Source organism: Lipotes vexillifer, unplaced genomic scaffold (genome assembly GCF_000442215.2).
Source record: "Lipotes vexillifer unplaced genomic scaffold, Lipotes_vexillifer_v1.1 scaffold1911, whole genome shotgun sequence".
Taxonomy (NCBI): Eukaryota; Metazoa; Chordata; class Mammalia; order Artiodactyla; family Lipotidae; genus Lipotes; species Lipotes vexillifer.
The window spans coordinates 90,302-112,347 of record NW_006792095.1 but is presented as its reverse complement, the minus strand read 5'-3'; the positions used below and the strand labels follow the sequence as shown (position 1 = coordinate 112,347).

The window sequence follows — 22,046 nt, the reverse complement described above, 5'->3', positions numbered from 1 at the left end:
TGATTCTTCCAGTTCTGGGGTAGGCAGGTGAGGCTGGGGACTTTATCCAGAAAGAGGTGGCCACAGTGGGGTCTGTTATGACAGCGCTTGACTGGGTGTCAAAGGCAAGGATCGTCCAGATTCAGAAAAACCTTCCCTGTGCTCCCTTCAGACTGAAGTTTTAAAAAGTAAATTCTTCACAGCAGCTCAAATAGTCTCTGAAGTTCTAAGGAAGAAAACAATGTTGAATAGTACTTCTCAACACGCAGGAGAAGGCTTGCTGTAACTGGCTCGGCACTGTGGAGATGGCTACTCTGAGCTGTTTGGCCAGGCTCAGGAGAGGACACCCCCATTCCCCCCACAAATTTCTCATTTGTTGCTTTGAGGTGGAATGCATCTTTGAGCCATATGCATCTTCTCCTGAGCCTTGGAGTGGCAAGTGAAGAAAGCCATTCCCACGGGAAGAGAGGCTGCATGGAGGGGGCAGCATTTTGGGTGGGTGCTGGGAGACCACAGCTGAACCTTGATTACTATGTGATTCTCAGACCCTCATATTCCTCATCAGAAATCAGGGGTCACACCACCCACCATGCTGAGAGGAAGCATCCAAAGAGATAATTCCCACGAGAGTGCCGACCCAGGGCTGGCCCCTGGGGATGTTGAGCTAAGTGGAATCTGAATCTGAAGGGGAGAAGGGCCCCAGGGATCAGCAGGGTGGTCCTGGGCAGGCACGGTGATGGAGTTCAAGAGAGCCCTGGAGCCTGGGTTTTACTCTTCCCCAGACTGAATGAGATGAGTTCCCGGCCTGAGCCTCCAGCCTTCGGCTCGCTGGCCAGGCACGGTACCCATCAACTGTTGGAGCCCAGGGTCCAGTGGGCCTTGCCCGAAGCTGCTTTAGTAACTGCTGTCTGTGAAGAAGGGCACTTGGGCAGATGGGATGCCGTCGCTCTCCTCTGGTGGCCCTGCCAGCTCCCCGTACTCGCTGTTGTAGAACACCTGGCCCTGGGTCCCTGGGTCTGGCCTCTGCCGCCTCCCTGGGGGGTCAGGGTGTGCCATGGTCACATCCATATTCCTGCCTGGTCCTTTACAGCTGCTGAGACAGGGAAGGTGATGTCAGTAAGAAAAGAAGAGAAGAGTGATTGAAACCATGTTGGATCTTATAGGAATCACCAGACACAACCAGAGCAATAAGAAAAGCCAATGGAAGCACACACAGACTTGACTTAAATACAAAAACAAACCGATGTGACTGTTGGCAAACACCAGAGCTTTCTTTGTCCCAAGCCTGGGTGTGGGACAATGGAGAAAGCCCAACTTCATCCCCCCCAAACCTGCTTCTCTCCCAGTCTTGCCCATCTCTGTAAATGACACCAGCGCTGATTCAATGACTTAAGCACCCGGGTGTCATCCTTTCTTCCTCCCTTTCCCTCATCCCTTATATCCAGCCCACCCAGAAGTCCTGTCCTGTCTATTCCAAAATGCATCCATGCCCCTCAATCCATGCTCTTCCCCTACTTTAGAGTGAGCTGCCATCACTGCATGCTCTGGGCTGCCCTAGCACATCTCTCTTCTCCCACTCATGCCACCCTATAGGCCAGTCTTCAGAGATCCTTCAAGTTAGATGGTGTCCTTCTCCTCTTGATACACCCTTCAGTGGCTTCCCATCACCCTCAGAATAAAATTCAAGCTTCTCCCCCTGGCCCAGGAGGCCTTGCTGCTTCCAGTCCCCACCTGCCTCACTGATGGCCCTATGATTCTCCCTCCTTAGCACTCATTTTCTTTGAGATTTTTGAAAATTTGTTTCTTTGCTTTTGCTTCTGTTTTTGCTTTGCATGGTGCTATTGAGAAACCTGATGCCAATCTCTCTCTCTCTCTCTCTTTTTTTTAAGTGACTTGGTCTTTTTGCCTGAATTCCCAGAATGTTTATCTCTAAAGTCTAATAGTTCAACTAGGATATGCCTCAGAGTTTACTCTTCTTGGGCCAGTTTTCCCAGGTACCCTTCCAATATGTAGATTCAGGTCTCCTTTTATTTAAGAGTTATCTTGAATTACATATTTAAAATATTAGTTCTATTTCACTGTTGGCATTCTTCTTCCTCAGAGACACCAATTGTACATATGTTGGATCTTTTCTATTCAACTTCTAAATTTTTCACGTTCCTTCTGACACTTTTTTACCTCTTTACTTATTTCAGTTTTAATTTCTTGACTTCTTTTCATGTCTATCAAATGTGCCTTCCACTGTAAGCCTGATCATATCTAATTGTCCCTTGGGCACTCTGCTCTTCATTTTTGAGAGGATTTGTGTTTTATTTCAATTTCTTCCATGAATTTAGTCATCTCCCATTTGATATCTTCACACTGTTCATCCGTTTCTATTCTGAATTTTTGAATTTATGATTCATTGTGCAGCTGCTTATTTAATTATAAATTTAATTCATGTTGATGTGTTGTATCACAGTTTTTCCATGTTTTTTTTTTTTCTGGAGTGTTTATAGCTACTGAAAACTTTTAATTCTAATTTTCTTTTTTATTCTTATATGGATAGTGCTTATTTTTTCTGTTCATGATTATTCACGCTGAGATTACCCCATGGAAGTGGGGTCAGGGATGTGGGTGTCTCCCTAGGTTTCCTCATTCAGGAGTGCTGTATCAGATCCACATCACCTTGAATTCCTTCAACTTCATCCCTCTTTCCAAAGGCTCCGTTTGTGTCCCATGCTGTATCACCACTGGGGACCAGCCAGTCACTTAGCAGGGAGTGCTGGACCCCCTCTTGGCTGCTGCCATTCATCCATACTGACCAACCAGGGTTTCCAGATCTTCCTTTCACCTACAGACTTGGATGAAATGCCACACCACAGGGAATGAGATCTGGCATCCTGAGTGGCCACTGAAAGGGCTGGGTGAACCACCTGGAAGTGAGGGTGAGTTAACTTCCCATAGGGTGAGTACTAACCAGTGGTTAAGAGGAGATAGGAAAGAACTGGGAAGATAAACTCCCTCCTTCTCCCTGACAGATGCCTCCAAGGCACATTCCATCCTTGCACCTGTTTGGAGAATGTTCCATATGTCAAGTGAATGCACCTGCGAAGTCACCTGCTACACCTCTTTGTGGCTCATCACAATGTGTTTCTAAGGGGACCTGGGAAAAGAATAGTGCACTTTGTTGCCTCTATCATGAGGTGCAGTTTCTGTAATGAACAGATCCTTGGGTATCTGTCTTCTTGATTCTTAATACAATCTTGCTTCCATAAGAATCTTCTGCAACTTTCTTTTTCCTTCACCATCAGGCACCTGAGGTGTACACTCACTTCCTGCTCACTGCCCTTTCAGAAGCAGTGCCTTCCCAAGACAGTTGTTCTAGTGCTCATACTCCGTTATCTCCCCAGTCTGCAATGGCCACCACCCCAAAGACATTTACATTCCCTTCTCATGGGGCAGTCCCCATCCTGCCCTCCTTCTGCCAGGGCTTGGGCATGGCTCTGCTGGTTCTGCTGCTGAGTTCTATACCCACACATAGCTGGAGTCTCTCCCCTGGTTATATCATAGGCATGGGCTCTGAGAGGCCTTCTTCCATGTGTTGTTTTTAGGAAGATCTGTGGAGATTTGAATTTAACTAGCTACCATCCTCTGGCTCACTCTCTTACTGAATTACTTTTTGGGGAGACAAAAAAATTTTTCTGTAAAGAAACAGCCAGAAACTCTTTCCGTCAAAGAAATTAGCATTAATTTTCCAAACCTAGGTTACTAATAGAGATCACCTGATAGAATCAATAAAAACAAAAAATGCCAAGATGCATAATACAGATGCAGTAATTATCCCTAGGCATACGACCCCACAACCACCAGTGTCCACAGTGCTGCAAACATGCCCTTTGTAAGCTTCTGGGAAAATAACAGATATTTGGCTAAGCTGTAGAGGTCTTAACTATACCTATCAGAAAGGCGAAAAATGGCATCAACTATCCTAATGTGATACAAATTAACACCTGTGGTCTAGGGTAAAATATTCAGAGACAACATCTATTGATTCAAAAACAGCCTAGGCAGAAGCCAAGATTTGCTCTGAAAAACTGTGTCAGATGACCCAAAAAGGGGACCCTGACAGACACAGGTGTCAAAGGTGGAAGTGAACGGTCTGAACACAAGGATCTGAAGAAAGCAGAAAAGAGCACTGTTTTATATAATATTGTAGGTCCTGTCATTTAAACAGCTATGAGCAAGTCAACTAGTAAAGTGGATAAGTAGACGTTTAACTACTTTATATATACCCTTAAAAGTTTAAGTATTCAGTTTTGTTTGTTTGTTTGTTTTTTTAGAGACGGGGGCTATTTTCTTGGGCAAATGGAGGTTACTGTTTATGCAGGTCACCCCCCCATGCAAGCACACAGGAGGATTTCCCTGTAACCATATTCTTATCAAAGTAGGACACCAGCCAGCTCTAGATCACATGATCTGTGGCCTCCCCTGGCTGGGGAAAGGGTGTTACATGCATTGGGCATGGCGGACCTTTCCTGGTTTCACAAAGAGATATTGCCTGAGCATCTGTCGAATGGCAGGGAGGTTTGGGGACCAGCACCAGGCGTACTGGGTCAGGACAGTGATGGGGGAGAGGGGGCCTTTGGTAAGGCTGGTGGACAAAGGCCTCAAGTCCCAGAGTGGCCTGCCTTGAACACACAGAAAATCACTATGGAGCCATGAAAGGTTTGAGGTAAGAGAGTGACAGGCACATGCCGGCCTGGCCTTCCTTCCCTGGCCCCTTCCAGGAGAGGAGGCTCCAGAAGCCTTACCTGAGCCCACTTTCTTGCCTGTGCCTGCTCTCCAGCCGCTCAAATTCCTCGGAGGCCAGCACCATCCCACTGTCCGTCTGGCTATCCTGTGCAGAGAAAACAAGCCAAGGCTGTGGGCCCCGAGGACCCGCCCCGCTGCCAACCTGACACTCATCCTGCGCGAAGTGTGTGGGAAACAGGCATCCGTTCCATCACCAGGGCCTGTAGGTTAGGGTCATATGCCCCCACCACAGAGGGAGAAACTGAGGTCTGGCGGGGCCATGCCTCACTACTCAGGAGGATGGCAAAACTGGAACACCCCACCGGAAGACATAAAAGGTGGCTATACACATACTCGAGGCACAGGCAGAGCAGGAGCACAGGGAGAAACAGGGAAAGTATCAAAAGGATCTGGCAGCTCATGGTATAGAAAAATGATCCTTAGACACATCCCAGGTTTAGGGGGCCTAGGTCACCTTTAGCCTGACTTGGCGTGGTTTTCATTTTGATTTCCGTGGAGGGGAAACTGCACTCTTGTCAAAGATGGGGGTCCCCCAGCGTTTTTATCTGGCCCTGGGAATGGGAGCCCGGGTCTGCATGGCTCTGGTCCAGGGCACCCACTGCTGCCTCTGCACCCAGCCTCCCCTGGGCCTGCGCTCACTCACCAACCCCATCTGGAGGGAGGCTGTGCCTTCAGCCTCACGGAGCTGTAAGAGGGCTACTCTGCTTGACCGCATCTGAGAACACAGGTGGTTTTCCATGCCCCTTACCCCAGCCTCCTCCTCTAGTGACACAATCTCCTCCTCTCTGGCCATGCGGCTTGATGACCACCAAAGGGGGGTCCTGACTCAAGGCTGATCCCAGGAGAACCATCTAGAAGGAGTCATCTTTCCGCTGGGTTCCTACTGGGGTTTCTACCTTGCTGGGAGAGAAAGGGGGTGCTAGGGAAGCGAGCCCTTCTGTGAGTGAGGAGGGCACAGGTGAAAGCAGCAGAGACATGGTGGCACTGCATGGGTGCCCAGACCCCACCATGCCTGAGGCACAACCTGGACTTGACATTTTCAAACTGGTTTCTGCTGCTGACCTCAGGACTTCCTGACATCTGACTCCCTGTGGAAAGAGCCCAGCGGACCTGACCTGGGGCGCCCAGGTGCACCCACCACACTTACCACTGAGGCCTTGTAGGTTGTCAGGGTCATGGGAAATTCTTCGAACGTTTTCATCCTGAAGGGACCCTGGGTCTGAGTCCCCCTGGCAAGGCATCCCGGAAAGGACACACAATTATAATATCTGTGGGGAGAAAACGTTAAGTGCTGAGAAACGCACTCCAGCACCCTTCCTGAAAGCTCTTTCCACCTTTCATTCTGCACCCCTCTCCAGTGGGGAGGGTGTGGAAGGTGAGTGGAGGGCACCCAGCTTATGTGTGACATGGAACTGGAGAGAGACTGGGGGAGGACTTCACCCCAGGATGGGCCACCCTGTACAAGGCAGGCAATCCCGGTGCTGCAAGCTACTGCCTGACCTGCACGTGCGTGTATGTGTGTGCACATTCGAGTGCCTGTTCGGGGGCTGGTGGAAGGAGCCTGGCAAGAGCCAGCTGGGTGTTCCTGTCCTCCAGGCCTGGCTTTGCTCTATGCTGGGGAAGATGGGGTGGGGAGTCTCAGAGCCCTTCTCCCAGCAACGTCAATGGGAATGTGGATACACGACTTTCTTGGACTATAGACATACACTGGCAAGAGACCTCTGACCCCAAACTCTGGGAACTTAGGCTGCATTTTAAATCCTAAATACAGGTGAGTGAGTGACCTGCACTGCTCCCAGTGCCCCTACCAGTGGCCCTTGGGACTCGCCCCTCTCCCCACCCACTCCGCTTTCTTTCCCTGCAGTGTGGAGCTGGCCAGGGCATTGTGCCTGAGATGGGCACTTCCTTGAAATTGGCAGGGGGAGGGCCTCTCAGGGGCTAGGAGTGCGGGCAAGCAGAGGATGGCAGAGGGAAGAACTGAGGAGGTGTGGAGAAAAGCAAAGTCACAAGGCTACATGGCCTCGGAGGGGCCCCGAGACTGACCAGGACCACCAGGGCGTCACCGACACTGGCACTGTCATTTAATGTCACTTTGTTGAGTTGGTATACAATGGCCTCTCAAGTCCTTGTAGTTCACCTTTCCTTGATGACTGATGAGGATAAAACATACTATGTCCCCTTTGCCTGGGGGACCCCTGGACCTGGAGAGGGTGGCTGACCTGGCAGACAGGCTGTGCCGGTGCAGGCTCGGTGGGCTGTCCTCCATGTCAGCATCAGTCTCCATGACATGCAGGGCTGTTGTGGACGCCTGCAAGAAGCTGCCCTCCTCTGAGCTCTGAGAGCCACAGGAAACCACGCAGTCCTCCTCTTCCTGGCAGGAATGGCACAAATGGCCAGGGTCAGAGGCCCCTGTGCCCCCTTAGCCCCACCCCTGCACTCAGGACTGCTGGAGTTCCTCACCCTTCAAGTGCTGTGCTCAAGGGCACCAAGGACTAAAGGAGCAGGCAAATTCTCTCCACAGTCCTCCCAGGTGCCCCATCTAAGGAGGAGGTAGGCACAACAAGAGCATCCTCACTCCAGAGCCCTGGCTGCTCCACAGCCTCAAGAACCAGCACTAGTGCTTCCCACCCTCTTCCTGGGCAGAAGTGGACCCCAAGTGCCTGTCTCCAGCCCCTGAGGCTGGGGTAGCAGGCAGCTCCCTGCTCCCTCTTCCAGATCCCAGGGCACTTGCTGAGGCCCTGAGCTGCCCTGAGCCAGCCCTGAGCCAGCCCTGAGCTGCCTTTGTTCCCCACCCCTGTGGGGGGAGATACAAGTCAAAGGCAGGTGAAGCGGGCAGAGGGACAGAGAGGGAGGTAGAGGAACACATCACTATTCTGCTGGGAGACAGGGTTCCTTGTAGGCTCCCTGAGGACCAGCCTGGGGCTCTCCATGGGCAAAGTTGGGCTCTGACCATCCATGTGATGGTCCCTGGGCTGGAGCCAGAGGTTGCTGTAGCAGGACAGGGAGAGTGGGGGCTCACCTGATGGCCCCTGCCCTGAAGCAGGTCCCCCAGGATCTCCACCAGATCTGAGAATGCGGGCCTCTCTTTGGGGTCTCCAGCCCAGCAGCTCAGCATGATGCGGCGTCTGCGGGTACAGCCAGATGCTGGATTGTGTTCTGAGTGCACCCCTCACCCTACCCCAGCAAACCCCAAGCCCCCTGCCTAACGATCCCTCACACCTGCTCTGCCTCCCTCCCTCCCCAGGGCTTAGGTAGAGCTGTCCCTCCTGCCTGCAGGGAAGAGAGCTGCCAGTGGACCAGTGGTGGCGTGAGAGACTGTATCTGCAGGCCTCCAGCCCACCCCCGTGACTGAACAACCTCCCACCTCCCACCCTTGCCTGCATGCCGCCCTTCCCGTGCCCGTACATAACCCCCCTTCCCCTTTCCCAATGCCCACCCACCCCTCTGGCTCCCCAGTGCCTCACAGCTTCCCAAGAGACTCACATGGCAGGAGTGGCCAGCTCTGGGGCCCTCATCCGGGTGCCTTCTTTCAGCCGTTGGCAGAACTCCTCATTGATCTGCACCCCAGGGTATGGGGAGGCCCCTGAGGGCAGGAACAGGATGGGTAGGTGGGTGGGGAGCAGTCTACTACTGTTCAGCCCAGACCCCAAATCGCCTCTGTCCTGGTCCTCCATGGCAGAGGGCTCGGCCTGCTGCTCCCCTCCCCCACTGCTATTTCTTCATCTGGTTAAAAGGACGGTGGCACCCACTTGCTAGAGCTGCCATGAGCATCACCGCTTATCACAGGCACATTAGTGAAAACATGTCCCATCCTGGGATCATCAGGGTCAGTAGAGCTTCGACGAGCCAGTTGAGCTGCCCTGTCATGATGACGCCTCTTAGGAGAAGCTTTCTCTAATTCTTCCTTAAGTCCTGTGTCTGTACCAGCAAACAGGACTTAACCCTGCCTAGCTCCCTCCTTGCCTCTCTTGACCAGGGGAAAAACAGCTCCTGCAAGCCGTACAGCAGTGGAACAACCCTTTTAAGACAAGAGTCAGACTGCTCTATCCCTCTCTCAAAACCCTGCATGGCTCCCAGTAGACTTAAATTCCAGGTCCTTATCCCAGCGGGCCTGCAGAGGCTGCACGAGCCACCTCTCCTAGCTCTCACTGCATCTCCCAATGCCACCTGCTTACACCCTGCCCACCTCCAACACGCGGGGACCATGGCCATGGCTAACCCCTCACCCTGGACTGCTATCCTCCCAGGCCCACCTGCTATCCTCCACCCACCTTCATCAGCCTGGGCCCTCCTGGCCCCTCTGGCTCACACACAGTGCTGTCCTTCCTGCGCTCTTCCATGCTCTTTTATTTTTAGTAACAGCATCAGTCACGGCTGCCATTCAGTGTTTTCACTTTCCCACTTGTATACTGCCTCACCCCTACCCTGGTCGGTGGGGGGGGGCTTCACCTTGGTCCCAGCAGGGCCCAGGTTCCCATGTGAGGTTCTTGCAGGTGTGGTCATTGAGTGAGCAGCCAGTCTCCTCCCAGCTGCTCTCAGCTCTGCAAAAGCAGGAGCAGCATCCCCAATGGCAGGTAAGGAAGGGGCTCAGCCAGGGAGGGAGAGATCTGGGGGAACTCGTATGGTGTTACCCTCAGTGACCTGTGGTGACCCCAGGGGCTGCTGAGTGAACACAGGGTTCTGCCCTGGCACAGGCTGGAGGTGAAGGGGAGAGGTAGGGGGATCTCCAACCACCTGCCTCAGAATGACCTGGGCTGCTCACTCCAGGTGTGCACCACTGGGCTGCTCAGCCCCCTGTGCAGAGGGGCTGGTGGAGTGACCTGGAACCTGTGATCCTGCCTGCCCCCTCTCCTGCACCCTGCCCTGCACTCACCCAGGGAGAAGATCTCCCAGAGCAGCACCCCAAAGGACCACACATCACTCTGTGTGGTGTACACCTTGTCGAAGATGCTCTCGGGGGCCATCCACTTCAGGGGCAGTCGGGCCTGTGGGAGGAACATGTGTCCCCAGCGGGGGAGGGAAGAGAGGGAAGAAGCCAAACCCTTGGGCAGCCCTCCTCCTGCCCCCAGTCTCCCCAGGACTCTGTGGAGTCACATCCCAAGAAAGTCTTTTTGGTTACATCCACCTTGTGTGTATTCGGATGTGGCTCTTGCAATTTGCCCTGTTCCCCCTCCCCCATCCTGCAGGTAAGATGCAGAAGCCTTCATTCCTCCCTTGAAGGCTTCTGCCTTGCTACTGTTCTCCTGGGTCCATCTGGGCCCCTCTCTTCCTCTGTGCTCTCCCAGGGAAAACTTGCAGCCCTCCTCCAGCTCCAGACCCTTTGGCCCAGCATCCTGAGGAACACCTGTATCCCTGCACATCCTCACCAGCTCCACCTTTCTCCACTCACTTGGTCCCCAAGCTGGAAGCATGGCATCATTCCTGACCGCTCCTCCTGTGTCTTCTGATGTGCTTTTCCTCCTATGGCTTCTACCTGGGAGCCCTGAGGGCCACGGCCCTTCCAGAATTGCCTCTGCCTCCACCCCAGCACCCCCACTCCCCTCTCCTCACAGCCTGCAGAGGGGGGCTTCTGGACCGCACATCTGACTCTTACCTCCACACCCCTGCCAGTTAGAATGAAAGACAAAAGCCTTCATGGTGGGCCTCTCATAGCCTGGACCCATTTTGCCTGTTGACCTCCCTTTAAGCCTCTTCCTTCCTCCGCTGGGGCAAAACCCTAATCAGCTCTGGATGCTCAGATGCCTGCCTCTGAGCACCACCAATGAGACACAAGTTGCACCCATGTACTTTGCTGTGACCCTGCTACACCAGGTCTGTCCACCTCCAAGACAGACACCATGTAGGGTCCACCTCTGCATACCCAGCCCCTAGTGGGCAGGCATGGGGAGTCAGTGCCCACCTAATGGACCAAGGTACAGGGCCAAACACAAGCTCCAGCTGGAGCGCTGTGGTCCCTGTTTGTCAGCTCCTGTCTCCACTCACCTGCTCCAGGTGCCTCAGCAAGGTCACCAGCATCCCCGTAGGTGCAGGCCCTCAGACCTTCCATGTGGATGGCAGTGAGTCCACCACCCTGCTCCATGGCCCCCAACCCCCATCCTTCCTCTGTGGTCTGTACTCACACTGCCTTTGCGCACGTAGTCAGGGTCTTTGTAGATGTCCCGGGCCAGGCCGAAGTCACAGATCTTCACCACGTCACTTTCTGACAGCAAGATGTTCCGAGCAGCCAGGTCTCTGTGGATGCACTAGGGGTGCAATGAGGTGCAATGCAGTGATCAGTGCAGGCCCCTGGGGCCACACCCACACCTAGAGCTCCAGGGTGCCCCACATGAGCCCTGCTCTTTGAGAACAGATTTCTGTGTGCCCCCAGGACTTGCCATGGAGAGAGCTTGTGGAACCGTGCAGACAGCAGAAGAGGCTATGCAGCGGGACAGACTGATTCTATATCTAGCTCTGCCTCTGACTAGCTGGAGATCTTGGGAAGTCAATTCCACCCTTTGGGCTCAGTTTATAACTCTGCGAAGTGGGAGAGATGCGCCTTGATCATAGCTGTGCTGTGGGGTGAGCTGGGACCAAGCTTGACATGCTGGTGAGTTTTGGCCTTTCTCCCCTCTGAAGAGCCTGCCGGGGCAGTCACCTTGCGAGAGGCCAGGAACTCCATCCCTCGGGCCACCTGGAAGCTGTAGCAGACAAGGTCTTCCATGGTCAGTGGGCTCAGCCACAGGTCCTCAGCTGCACAAAGAAGCGAGGCTGGCTCAGGAGCGTCTTCATCCATGACTCCCATCTTCCACCCAGCCCCAAAGGGAGCATTTGTTCACTGAACCTGGCTGCATCCCTCCTGGCCAGGCTTAACAAGCATGTTGGCCCCCTCTCCTGCACCTCAGCTTCCATTCTCTCTGTGACACCCACTAACCACTTCCAGAGCAGTGAATACTGTTGCCATACTAGACCTCTGTTCCTGCTACTTCTGCCTGGACTGCTCCCCACCATGTTTGCAGGGCAAACTCCTGTTCATCTCTAGATGTCCAAATCAAACATCAAAAGTCTCTGTGAAAACTGTTCCTGAGGTGTCCTTGCTTCCTAAGGCAGAGTGCATTACATGCTCTCCCACATAAGTCTCTCCAGGAGGGCCCCAGGCTGGCTTATCCCAGGGTCCCTGATCATGAGGTATAAGTGTGCCAGCCAACTCAGGCAAGGGGAAGCCAGACTCTTACCTTCTTGGACCGGAGGGGCTCGTCCTGCCCCACCCTTGCCCATCAGGAGCCTTGTGAGGAGGGCCCTGTCGCTGCTCCCTGGCCTCCTCCAGTCAGCCTTGGCACCCTCCACCATGGAGCAGAAGCGCCTTCGTTGCTCAAGGGACTTCTCCTGCGATGCACAAAGCAGGTCCGAGGGGGACGAGGCTGGCCATCTACTGCAAAAGCACTCCCCACGTCTTCTCCCCAGCCCATCTAAGAGCCTTGCCTGCTCACCAGCAGAGCTCTGGCCCCTGGTGGGGCGCCTACCTACCGCGTAGGGGTTGAAGGCCTCCCGCTTGGCGCGCAAGAAGTTGGAGAGGTTGCCGTACTTGCAAAACTCCACAATCACCATGAGGGGGCCTGGGGCAGGGCAGGAGCCAGGAGCTTGGTGACTGAGGGTACGCTGGAGGGCAAGCACCACAGCCACGGCCCTGCCCCAAAGCCCTCCTACACCCCTCCTCATCCCCGCCCATTCCCAGCCCAGCTGGCCCTTCGCACCTACAAAGACAGAGCACCCTGGGGGACTCACCCTCCCACCAAGGCACCCGAGCTCTTTACCGTTGGGCTTGGTGCAAGCCCCCAGGAGGTTGACCACATTGAGATGGTTACCGATGTGGATTAGGATTTTGAGCTCTGACATCAGGGCACGGTGCTCGCTGGCTGTGGCGCCCTCTGGAGGGAACATGGGGGTTTCGCGTGGTGCCCAGCCCACCACCCCGCCCCTGCACGACCCTCTTTCCGCGCCACTAGCTTAGCTGAGGCATGGCCAGTGCTCTTGCTGGTGTGGGCGCAGCACATCCCACCTGCCTCTCTGAGGCAAAGGGTTTAGGTGGAACTGGCATTACTCAGAGATGAGCCCCAGGCTCAGCTCTGATTCCCACGGATTCCCTGGAGAACCTAGGGTAAGAATCTGTTCTGAACCTCAGTTTCCCCTCCTGTACCACAGACCCACCAGCCCACCCAGAGCTGCTGATCCTCACCAGCTCAGCCACCCCTTCTAACAGCTGACCCCACACCTTTCAGCATTTTCACGGCCACAGTGTCACAGCTGCTGCCCTTGTTGATGCCAAAGGCCGAGGCTTCCACCACCTTCCCAAAGGCCCCATGGCCGAGGACTCTCCCTGTGGGGGCAGGGAGCCGGTTCCAGGTGAGCTGGATGGGGGTGAGGGTGGAGAGGATTGGGCAGAAGGGACAACCCCTGTGGAGGGCCAGGAAGGAAGGCCCAGGAGGCGGAGGAAAGTCGGGCTCCCTTCTGCCAAACAGGAAGTGCATGGGGAGTGGGAGTGGGAAGAGAGGGAGAGGAGAGGCAGACAGGAAGGCCTGCATCCTCTCCCAGCAGGTGTGATGGGCCCACCCTGCTTAGAGCAGCAGGAAGTGACCTCGGGGGCCTGGGAATTGAGAGCCCCAATCATTGTTCTGGGGATGCATGCCTAGATGGACAGGTTGGGCCAGGTGGGGGCTAGGTGGGACTTTCTGGCATGAGTTCTGAGAATGGAGGGATTTCAAGGCTCTAGCCTGCCCAGCCCCACAGCAGCTGAAGCTGTCTCTGCCCAGCAGTACAGGGTGGGTGAAGTAGGCTGGGTGCGGGGTCTCACCAAGGTGCAGCCGTTCCCTGGGGAACTCCCACTGACTGGCATCATAGGACAGGTATTCACACTGCTCCTCCAAAGGCACTTCCCCAGGGTCCATGATGATGGACAAGTAGCCGGTCTTGATGTCTGCATGGGTTGGCTGAGGGTGTGGATGGGGACAGCTCATTGACTTGGCCATACCACCCTGGCTTGGGTAAAACTTTGCCTGGGACAGATGGGAGCTCCTTAGGGACTTTCAATAGAGGAGGGGACAGCTGGACAGACAACCTCTGGTCCTGTAAGAGCCCAGCATGGAGGGGTCAGTGAGGCCTCCCAGGATACAAGGCTTCCACGTGGAACGATATTCCCTAACTTAAGGGCTAGCCAGAGTGGAGACCCCATGAGGAGCTGGGGACAGACTCAGCTGGGGGAGGAGTGCTCACCCTCCTCATGTTACAGAAGATGAGGAGGAGGAGGACCCAGAAGAAGACGGCGATGACCCCGGTGCCAATAAGGATCACGATCTCCATGTTGCCTTTATCCTCGGAGCCTGAGTGGGCAGAAAGAGGCTAGTGTGTGCGTGTTGTGAGGGGGGAGAGGGTGCACCCTGCGGGAAGTGCCCCTTCTGGTGGGCACAACTAGCAGTGAGGTGGCCACGAGAAGATGGCGCCAAGGGCAGGCGGAGGGTGGGTGGAGGGGCGTGAAGGGGAGGCCGGACCTTCCACGGCCACACTGGCAGAGGAGTTGACACAGCCCTTGGCGTTGCACACACTGCACAGATAGCGCCCGGCATCCTCCTCGCGTACGCGCTGGATGCTCAGCCTCTGGTTCGAGTCCACCAGGTCGATTCCTGCAGCGAGTTGGGGTGCAGGTTCGAGTTCAGGTAGGTCTGGGGCCTGGCCTCACCAGCTTCCGAACCCACCTGCTCCTTTACCCACGTCCATCCCCCTACCGGACTCTTCCTCCAGGGGCCTCTCATCTTTGTACCACACGATGCTGGGCATGTGTGCCCCGGCCACTGGGCACCTCATCTCCAAGGAATCGCTCACATTCACCAGGAGGTCGGTCAAGTTCTGCGTGAGCCGCGGGACTTCCAGGGCTGGGGGCGGGGTGGAGACGGAGCTAAGTGGAGCTTCAGAAAGCGGGAGGGCACTCCAGGAAGGGGCCCTCCAGGGCTGGGAACTCTCGAAGCTGAAGGGTCAGGATTTGAGTTCGGGGGGGTGGGCCAGGCTGCGCACCTCCACAGAAGGGCTGGGGAGGGTGATGCTCTTGCAGGCTCGGGCTCGGGAATGGACCGCCCAGGCGCTTGCTGGGCTGGGGGTGAAGGCTCCTTGGGAAGCGCCGCCCTGCCCTGCCCTCAGGCCCTGCCTGCCTCACCCTGCACTGACAGGTACTTCTTGTGGCAGTGCTTGTCGTGGCTGCGCCGGTCCTGCACCTCGCACACATAGTCGCCTTCGTGTTCCGGTGCCACGCTGGGGATGGTCAGGCTGAGCGTGGCGTGGCGAGCCTCGGGCACCGCCTCCTCCAGGCTGGCGGCCAGCGGCGTGGCGAATAGGTGCACGTTCTTGCAGTCGAGCAGCAGTGGGTTCCCGTGAGCGTCATGCAACGTGGACAGGTTGAGGCGGTACCAGCGCAAATGCTGATAAGTGTAGTTGTCGGCCCGGCAGCTCAGGCGCACGGCCTGTCCCTCTAGAGGATCTTCTGATGGCTCCGATTCTATGCTGAAGCCATCGGGGATGGCTGCGGAGGGAGGAGGAACCATTATGAATCTGTGTCACAGTGTTGGCTCACTTACCCCCCTGCCCAGGGGCTCTCTCCCCCTTTTTCATTGGCCTTTGGACTCACTCAGCTCTCAACTAAGGGAGTACATCCCATGTATCTGCGGCAGGGACACCACTCTGGTGCCCTTTTCTCCCTCTCACTTACAAGAGACCAGCTCTCTGAAGTCATTTCCACCAGGGTCTCCTCCAGCCTTGCCTCCCTCTAGCTTTTTCCTAGACAAGCCCCAACTGGCTGCTGCCCCTACCTCTCCCAGGGTCTCAGATCATCATTGAGTTCCTTGCTACCAGGCTCAGCAGGGGCCTAAGTCCCCATTCTCCCTCACTGCTGACCACACTCCCCACCACTGTCCTCTCCTTGAAACAATCTGGTTTCATTAGCTTTTGGCAATGCCTCCCAATTTCCTTTTGTCCCTCTGGCCATTCACTGTCAAGTTCCTACGGGCTCCTCTCCCCTCCAAAGTGTTCTCTTTGGATCCATCTTTCTTCCACATGCCCTCGTCTACACCTCTGGGCCCAGTGACTGTCCTTCCATGATCTTTTTAGCTTTTCTGAGGTCACTAACAAGTTTGAAAATCTGAGGAAACTATGGACCTTCCCCCCAGGGCAAAACGCACATAGGAACCAGCTGCCGTCAGGATCCAGGGCTTAGGAACGGGGTGGGAGGGAAGTGGAGTTAGGCAGAGCTGTGGGGAACAAGAGGGCACCCGTAGGGGAGGCACTCCAGGTCTGGGGGCAGATGGTGCCAATCCATCTCAGTGGATGACCACTCCAGTCCATATGCCTATGACCTCCAAATCTATCCCTCCTGCCCAGACCCCGGGGCCCAGTGGACCCTGGATATCTCTCCTGGGTGCCTCAAGGTCCCCAGAACTCAATGGGCCCCAATCTAGGCATATCATCTTCTCCCAGGCCTGTTCTCCTGTGCCCACCCGGCTCCTGACCTCCATCCAGGCCTGCCCAAGTCACTCACTGGTCACGTAGAAGTAGATGAGCCGCTCATCCTGGCCCACTTTGTTGAAGACCACGCACTTGTACATGGCAGACACATTGGCGTCCTGGATCACCAGCTTGCTCACCGTCTGGACAGGACATGTGTCAGGCATAAGGATCCATTTCCTGCATGAGTTCCCCTACCCCAGCCTCCTTTTCTGCATGGAGGTTGCTGTGCCCACCAGAGTAATGGGGAAAACTGAGGCTCTGAGCTGGAGATGACCAAAGCTCAGAGACAGTACCAGGAATGGTGAGGCAGGGAAAAGGTGGTGAGGCCCTCGGGCAGCAGCAAGAGGTGGCTCCCCAGAAAACCCAAGGAACAGCACTATGGACAGTTGGCCTCAACTGTGGCTGAGGTCAGAGGGCAGCATTAGGCAGGACCAGAGAGACCTCTGGCTGTGGATGGGCTCAGGCTGTGGCCATATCGAGGAGGGGACAGGGGCCTGGTAGCACTGGGATGGTCCAAGCCAGAGTTAGGATTCATGCTCTGGTCACATCAAGGGTCAGCCTGTGGTCAAAGGGGAGAAGCTGGTCACTGTGTGAGATCCTTGTGATGTGCCCATAAATGCCCCAGGGCTTTTGTGATGTGCCCACAAGTGCCCTGGGTAGTGGCAAGGGGAGGGGCTGGGTTCCAGGGCTCCAGAAAGACTCTGGCCTGGGGGAGTAGGAAGCTTGGAAGCAGAGGAGGAGAGAGGGCCATAGGCCCTGCCTACCATCCAAAGACCCCAACCCCCAACCCCAAGCCGGGCACTTCCTGGCCAGCCTGGAACAGGAAGAGGCTCTGGAGGTGTGTAGGAAAACAGGAAGTGACTGTAGGAAGTGGGTGCCTTTGTTCAGTCCTTCCCCTGCTTGGCCTTTTCTAGGCATTGCCCCTAGCCTGAGCCAGCAGCTCAGCAGCCTTTGGTAAGGATGGAGCTGGCCCCCAGCCCCAACCCTCCTAGCCCTGGGTGGCTTGGGCCCAGGGCCTTGAATCTCAGCTTCCCTGTCTGGGAAGCAGTTGGAGGTTTGGCCCCCACAGTCTACATGCAGGCAGGGAAACTGATGCCCAGAGACACTGCAGAAAGGTTACTGACTCTCAGCTACTATCACAAGAGTTCTGCAAGCCCGGTGGAAACCTACAAGGCCAGGAGAGGGCCCCACCCCGCCTCCTTTCTCTTCTCCCCCAGCCACTCAGTGGCCTGGTTGGCCCATACCTTATTTTTTCCCTCCACAAACTCAGTCCAGGTGTCCAGGCTCTCAATGGGGTTCACAGCATCCTGCATGGTCACCTCCCTCCAGTCCTGGCACTGTGGCATTTGGTCTCGCTGCTGCCGCCGCTGGCTGCTAAAGACAAGGAGGCGCAAGGGCAGGTCAGGGATACAGGCAGAGAGGGCCCACACTGGGGGTAGGGTCAAGCTTTTCTCCTACTCAGATTCATCTCACATCATGGCGGGTAAGGCTGGCCCTTGGGCTGAAGTAAGTTGGAGGTGCTTTGTTTCTGTAACACTGTTCAGGGCCTGGCGACCCATCCTGCATGAGCTGCCAGACACAGCCTTCCCCAGTAAGCCAGGACCTGCGCCTGCAGAGCACCACAAGCTCGTGGCTCTGCGGTCATCCTCTAGTCTGCTGTGCCTCCTGCTTCTACCTGCATGTGTCCCTTCCTGAAAAGTCCACCCAGATCTCCTAGGGCAGCAAAGTCACCAATCCTGTTACAGGAAGCCCTCTCCCTCCCTACCCCTTCTAGAGCTGCAGCCTCTCCCTGGGCTGGCTGTGCATTCCAGCACCTTTGGTCTCCTGCTGGGATGGGGGTCTGGGGGGAAGGGGTGGCCCAAGGGAGGCTCTTGTCTGCCCCTAATGGAGCAGAGTTGGCCCCAGGTTTCTGTAATCATGCAGAGCATAATGGTAGAGCGTAAGAGGGAAGCACATTTGGAGGTGCCAGGGACCTGCAGCCTCGTGGTCTAGAAGAATCCCTTACGAGCCTTGAATGTTGTGGGCTGGCCACCCTGACTGAACCTTCCTAACTGATCATGCCAGGGCCACAGCCCCTTTGTCGGTATAGCCACCCTGTCTCCCTTGGGTTCCCAGCTCCTGTCTCTCGCCAGCCTGTGACCCTGCACCCTGCCCATTAGGATCTCTTGCCAAAAGGCAAATGTGACTAGTTACTCTCCTGCTCAACACCAATCACTGGTTCTCTAGTGCCTTTCAGACCACTGACCACCTTGGCCCCTCCATTCCAGGTCCTTGTTTGTCCAAGTTTTCTCTGTTCTCCCAGACTGTCCTGTTGGCGCCCAGTCAGGTAGGGCAGTGTGGCCCAGCAGTTGGGCAAGATCTGCTGCTTATTTTGCCGTGACCTTAGGAAAGTCACATCCCTTCTCTGACCTCACTTTTCTCCTCTCTAAGGGGTCATGGTGAGCGCTGCACAGATGAGCTGATGAGCACTGGACATACTTAGTGTGCCTTGGGGCTTGGTACAAGTCTCACAAAACTAGCCTAGGTCTGCCTGTTTGGTGAGAGGTGTCCTCCCTGGTGCCCAGAGGTCCTCTCCAGACATGCAATTGTGTGTCAGGAGGGCTTTGCTTTCAAGGGAGGTGGGTAGGCTGGACAATCCCCAGTGCCCAGCCGGGCCTGACTGATATAAGCGAGCCTTGCTCAGGCGAGGTGAGGTCAGGGATGGGCTACAATCCCCGAATCGCGATAGGGTTCGGGTTTAGAGCAGGGGTCTGGGGAGGGCTGTGGACAGTAAGTGGGGGTTATGACTGAGGTTGGAGATTGGGCTGGGAAGTAAGGGGAGACAGGGTGGAGCCACACTTACAGGCTGCGCTGGGTGAAGGTCTTGCAGGGCGTCCACGACCGCCAGTGCCACTGGATGCTGAGAGGAGGGGGCACTCCATAGGCAGTACAGGTGAGGGCCTGGCGACTATGGCGGGAGTAGATGCTGGGGGAGGAGGCCTCCTTCTCGTGGATGTGGGGAGGCACTGGGGACACAGGCAGACAGCCAATCAGTCAGCCTCCCCCACCACACCTGCCTATCCACCATCTCCTCTCCTGTCCTGCCTACACATACCATTTACCACCAGCTCCAGGCTGATGTTGCGCCTCAGGCCGGCTGCAGAGTTCCACAGGGCGAGGGTGTAGATGCCCGCACTGGCTTCTGTCACCTCCTTGAGCACCAGAACGTGTGGACTATGGCGCCCTGACACTGCCTTTCTGTCCTTGTACCTGGACCAGGAAGGGAGTTCAGGGGGCTTTGCGGACCCCACCCCGGCCCTGTCCTGGCCCTCTTTCCATGAAGCACCCCAGCCCCTACAACTGGGATATACTGTCAGGAGGCAGGAGAGGCCAGGAGCAAGAGGCCCCTCCTGCACCAGACCAGACTGCTGGGAAGAGTAGTAGGGGTGTGGGCTGCGGCAGCTGACTCTGGACTGGGGAACAGATGGCCTAAAGGCTATGGGGATGGTCTCCGGGCTCAACCTACTGGGTCTCACAAAACCTATAGGCTCAGGGCCAACTGCAGTCCCCAGGGGGCCTTGTCTGTCTCTCATAGGCTTCACCAGAGTGTGCTGTGAAGGGGTGGAGGTGCAGTCCCCGAGGGGCACAGCTCCTTACCACATGGGGGTCCAGGAGCCCTGACCCTGGCTCTGCCCTTTTTGGAGCTCTCCAGATATGGGGCCTTCTTGTTGCCCTGCGCCCTCCCCAGGGCTATGCAACTCACTGTCCTGCCTTACTTGGATGCTAGACACCTGCAAGTCTCCCTCTCTCCTATATTCATATCATCCACTCCTCAGAGAAGCTGTGTGAACAGCCGGCCCTCGGGCCTGTGCCTGCTCATCTGCACGCTAGTGTTCACACATATGTCTTTTAACTGTCCATCTCCCCTACTGAGCTGTACAGGGACTGTCCCCTCACTGCCATATCCCCTACACGTAGAGCAGCGCCCAGCACACGTAGGTGCTCGACGCACATGTGAATGAATAAATAAACACATCCCAAAGGAGACTCTTCCCCAGTACTGGGCTGGGAGTGCTGCAGGCAGTGCTCCTGCAACCCAAGCTCTGGACTCTGCCTGGAAGCTGCCCTCCCTTAGGCAGGTGCCTTACTGGTTTACTAAGCCGAGAATCACTAGGAGAAGCACAGCCCTCGGGGCAGAGAGTAACAGTGAGGGGGATGCGGGGGTCTGACCCTCAGCTGCAACACCACGGCCCAGTCAGAAGAGACGTGACTTGCCAGGAGTTACATACACAACAGGGCAGAGCAGGACCAAGGCTGTGAGGCCTGCTGGGCTCTGGTGCAGAATCCTGGTTGCCACCTGCCGCATTTGTGATCCTAGGTGAACTGCTTCACTGCCCCAAGCCCCTGTGTCCTCATCTGAAAACCAGGGAAACCAAATGAACCTTCTTGCTGGTGTCGTCAGGCCTACCCAAGATATGGCCTTTAGGGTCAGCCCGATGCCAGACACACAGAGGCTGCTTTGGGAACCAGGAACAGCCTGTCTGTCTGTCCACTAGATCTCCATCCATTCACTTACTCATAATCATCACACGATTACCTGGAAGAGTTGGCCCCTGTGGAGCTATGGTCACCATTAGTGCCCTGGGGCAGGTGTCTCAGTGAACAGTGGGCCCAGCTGAGCACTTCTTGGAGGCAGGTATTGGCCAAGTGAGAAAAGAAAGGCCAGATGTGGTGGGAATGGTGAGAGGCAGTCAGCTGCCAGAGGATCAGGCCTGGGCCAGATCTCTGATGCAAAAGAACTGGCCACCCTCCTAGACAGGGTCAGTACTACTGGCCTTGGAGGGCAGGGTACTGGGCCCTAGGCATCTCCAGGAGACCGCACCTGTGAGGGAGGCTCCAGACTGCATCAGCGCCCTTCCGGCCCCTGTCTCAAGGGTCCTGGTCCTGCACCAGATGCCCTTGATGGACCCCAAAGCCTGTGGCCTCAGAGGTAGGGTCACAGAAGGCGCAGGCCCAGGGCATCTGGAGGTTCTCCCAGGAGAAGCCTGCTTCCAGCCTATGGCCAATGAAGTGGGATGCTGGCTGAGAATGTCTGGGCTTCTGCTTGCCCAGCTCCAGGCTTTCAGCAAATGTCATCCTGCCTGGTGGGAGGTGCTCCTGGCTGGGAAGGCAAGGCTCCTCTGGCCAACTGTGAAAGAATGGAGCAGACTCCTCCCAGGAGGCCCAGGGCTTGGGCAGGAATGCCCTTCCCCTTTCCTGGACTGTTTTCCTCATGTGTATGATAAGGGTCAGGCTAGAGTGTAACCTCCCAGGGTCAGGCCAAGTGGACTGCTCAGATGGCCGAAGGGTGCATGGTAGGGTGCTATGCCTTCCTGAGCTCTCTGGGAGCTCTCGGGGAGCGCCCGGTGAGGGTGAAGCCACCGTTGGCCTACCCTGCAAGGGAGACCATACTCTCAGGTCACACACCAGAACTGGGGATCTGGAGCCTGAAGGCCTTCCGGAAGTTCTAGCTCACTGCCACACAGATCAGGCCCAGCCCAGGGCCCAGCACCATAATAATTTGTGAAACCCTTGTGACATCTCCAAAATTCTGGTTAGAAGGATCCTGAGGGTGGCAACCTGTTTGGAGAGGGGCCTAGGAAACCTGAAGTCATCCCTCTATGACACCCTCCAGCGGGGGCCCTCAGAGAGGCTGAGTGGGTGCAGGAAACAGTTAGATAAAGCCCTATGCTGTGCCCACACACACCCACACATAACAGGAGACCGGGATT

The 22,046-nt window shown here is 55.8% G+C and overlaps 1 protein-coding gene across 1 annotated transcript in view; it reads right to left on the bottom strand.

Annotated features, from left to right (window-relative positions):
• Nucleotides 1-873: 873 nt before the first annotated feature.
• The window catches only part of FLT4 (fms related receptor tyrosine kinase 4), a 41,841-nt gene continuing 20,668 nt past the window's right edge, over nt 874-22,046 (bottom strand). Inside the window, exons 10-31 of the mRNA XM_007465307.1 lie at nt 19,391-19,545; nt 19,139-19,301; nt 17,541-17,667; nt 16,328-16,436; nt 14,954-15,316; nt 14,529-14,675; nt 14,295-14,426; nt 14,020-14,126; nt 13,601-13,736; nt 13,022-13,126; nt 12,564-12,677; nt 12,277-12,365; nt 11,985-12,135; nt 11,408-11,502; nt 10,893-11,015; nt 9,647-9,758; nt 8,257-8,356; nt 7,793-7,898; nt 6,993-7,144; nt 5,921-6,041; nt 4,773-4,858; nt 874-1,069 (exon numbers count right to left, since the gene is read on the bottom strand). Coding sequence (XP_007465369.1) covers nt 874-1,069; nt 4,773-4,858; nt 5,921-6,041; nt 6,993-7,144; nt 7,793-7,898; nt 8,257-8,356; nt 9,647-9,758; nt 10,893-11,015; nt 11,408-11,502; nt 11,985-12,135; nt 12,277-12,365; nt 12,564-12,677; nt 13,022-13,126; nt 13,601-13,736; nt 14,020-14,126; nt 14,295-14,426; nt 14,529-14,675; nt 14,954-15,316; nt 16,328-16,436; nt 17,541-17,667; nt 19,139-19,301; nt 19,391-19,545 — 2,989 coding nt within the window. The remainder of the gene's footprint in view (nt 1,070-4,772; nt 4,859-5,920; nt 6,042-6,992; nt 7,145-7,792; nt 7,899-8,256; nt 8,357-9,646; nt 9,759-10,892; nt 11,016-11,407; nt 11,503-11,984; nt 12,136-12,276; nt 12,366-12,563; nt 12,678-13,021; nt 13,127-13,600; nt 13,737-14,019; nt 14,127-14,294; nt 14,427-14,528; nt 14,676-14,953; nt 15,317-16,327; nt 16,437-17,540; nt 17,668-19,138; nt 19,302-19,390; nt 19,546-22,046) is intronic.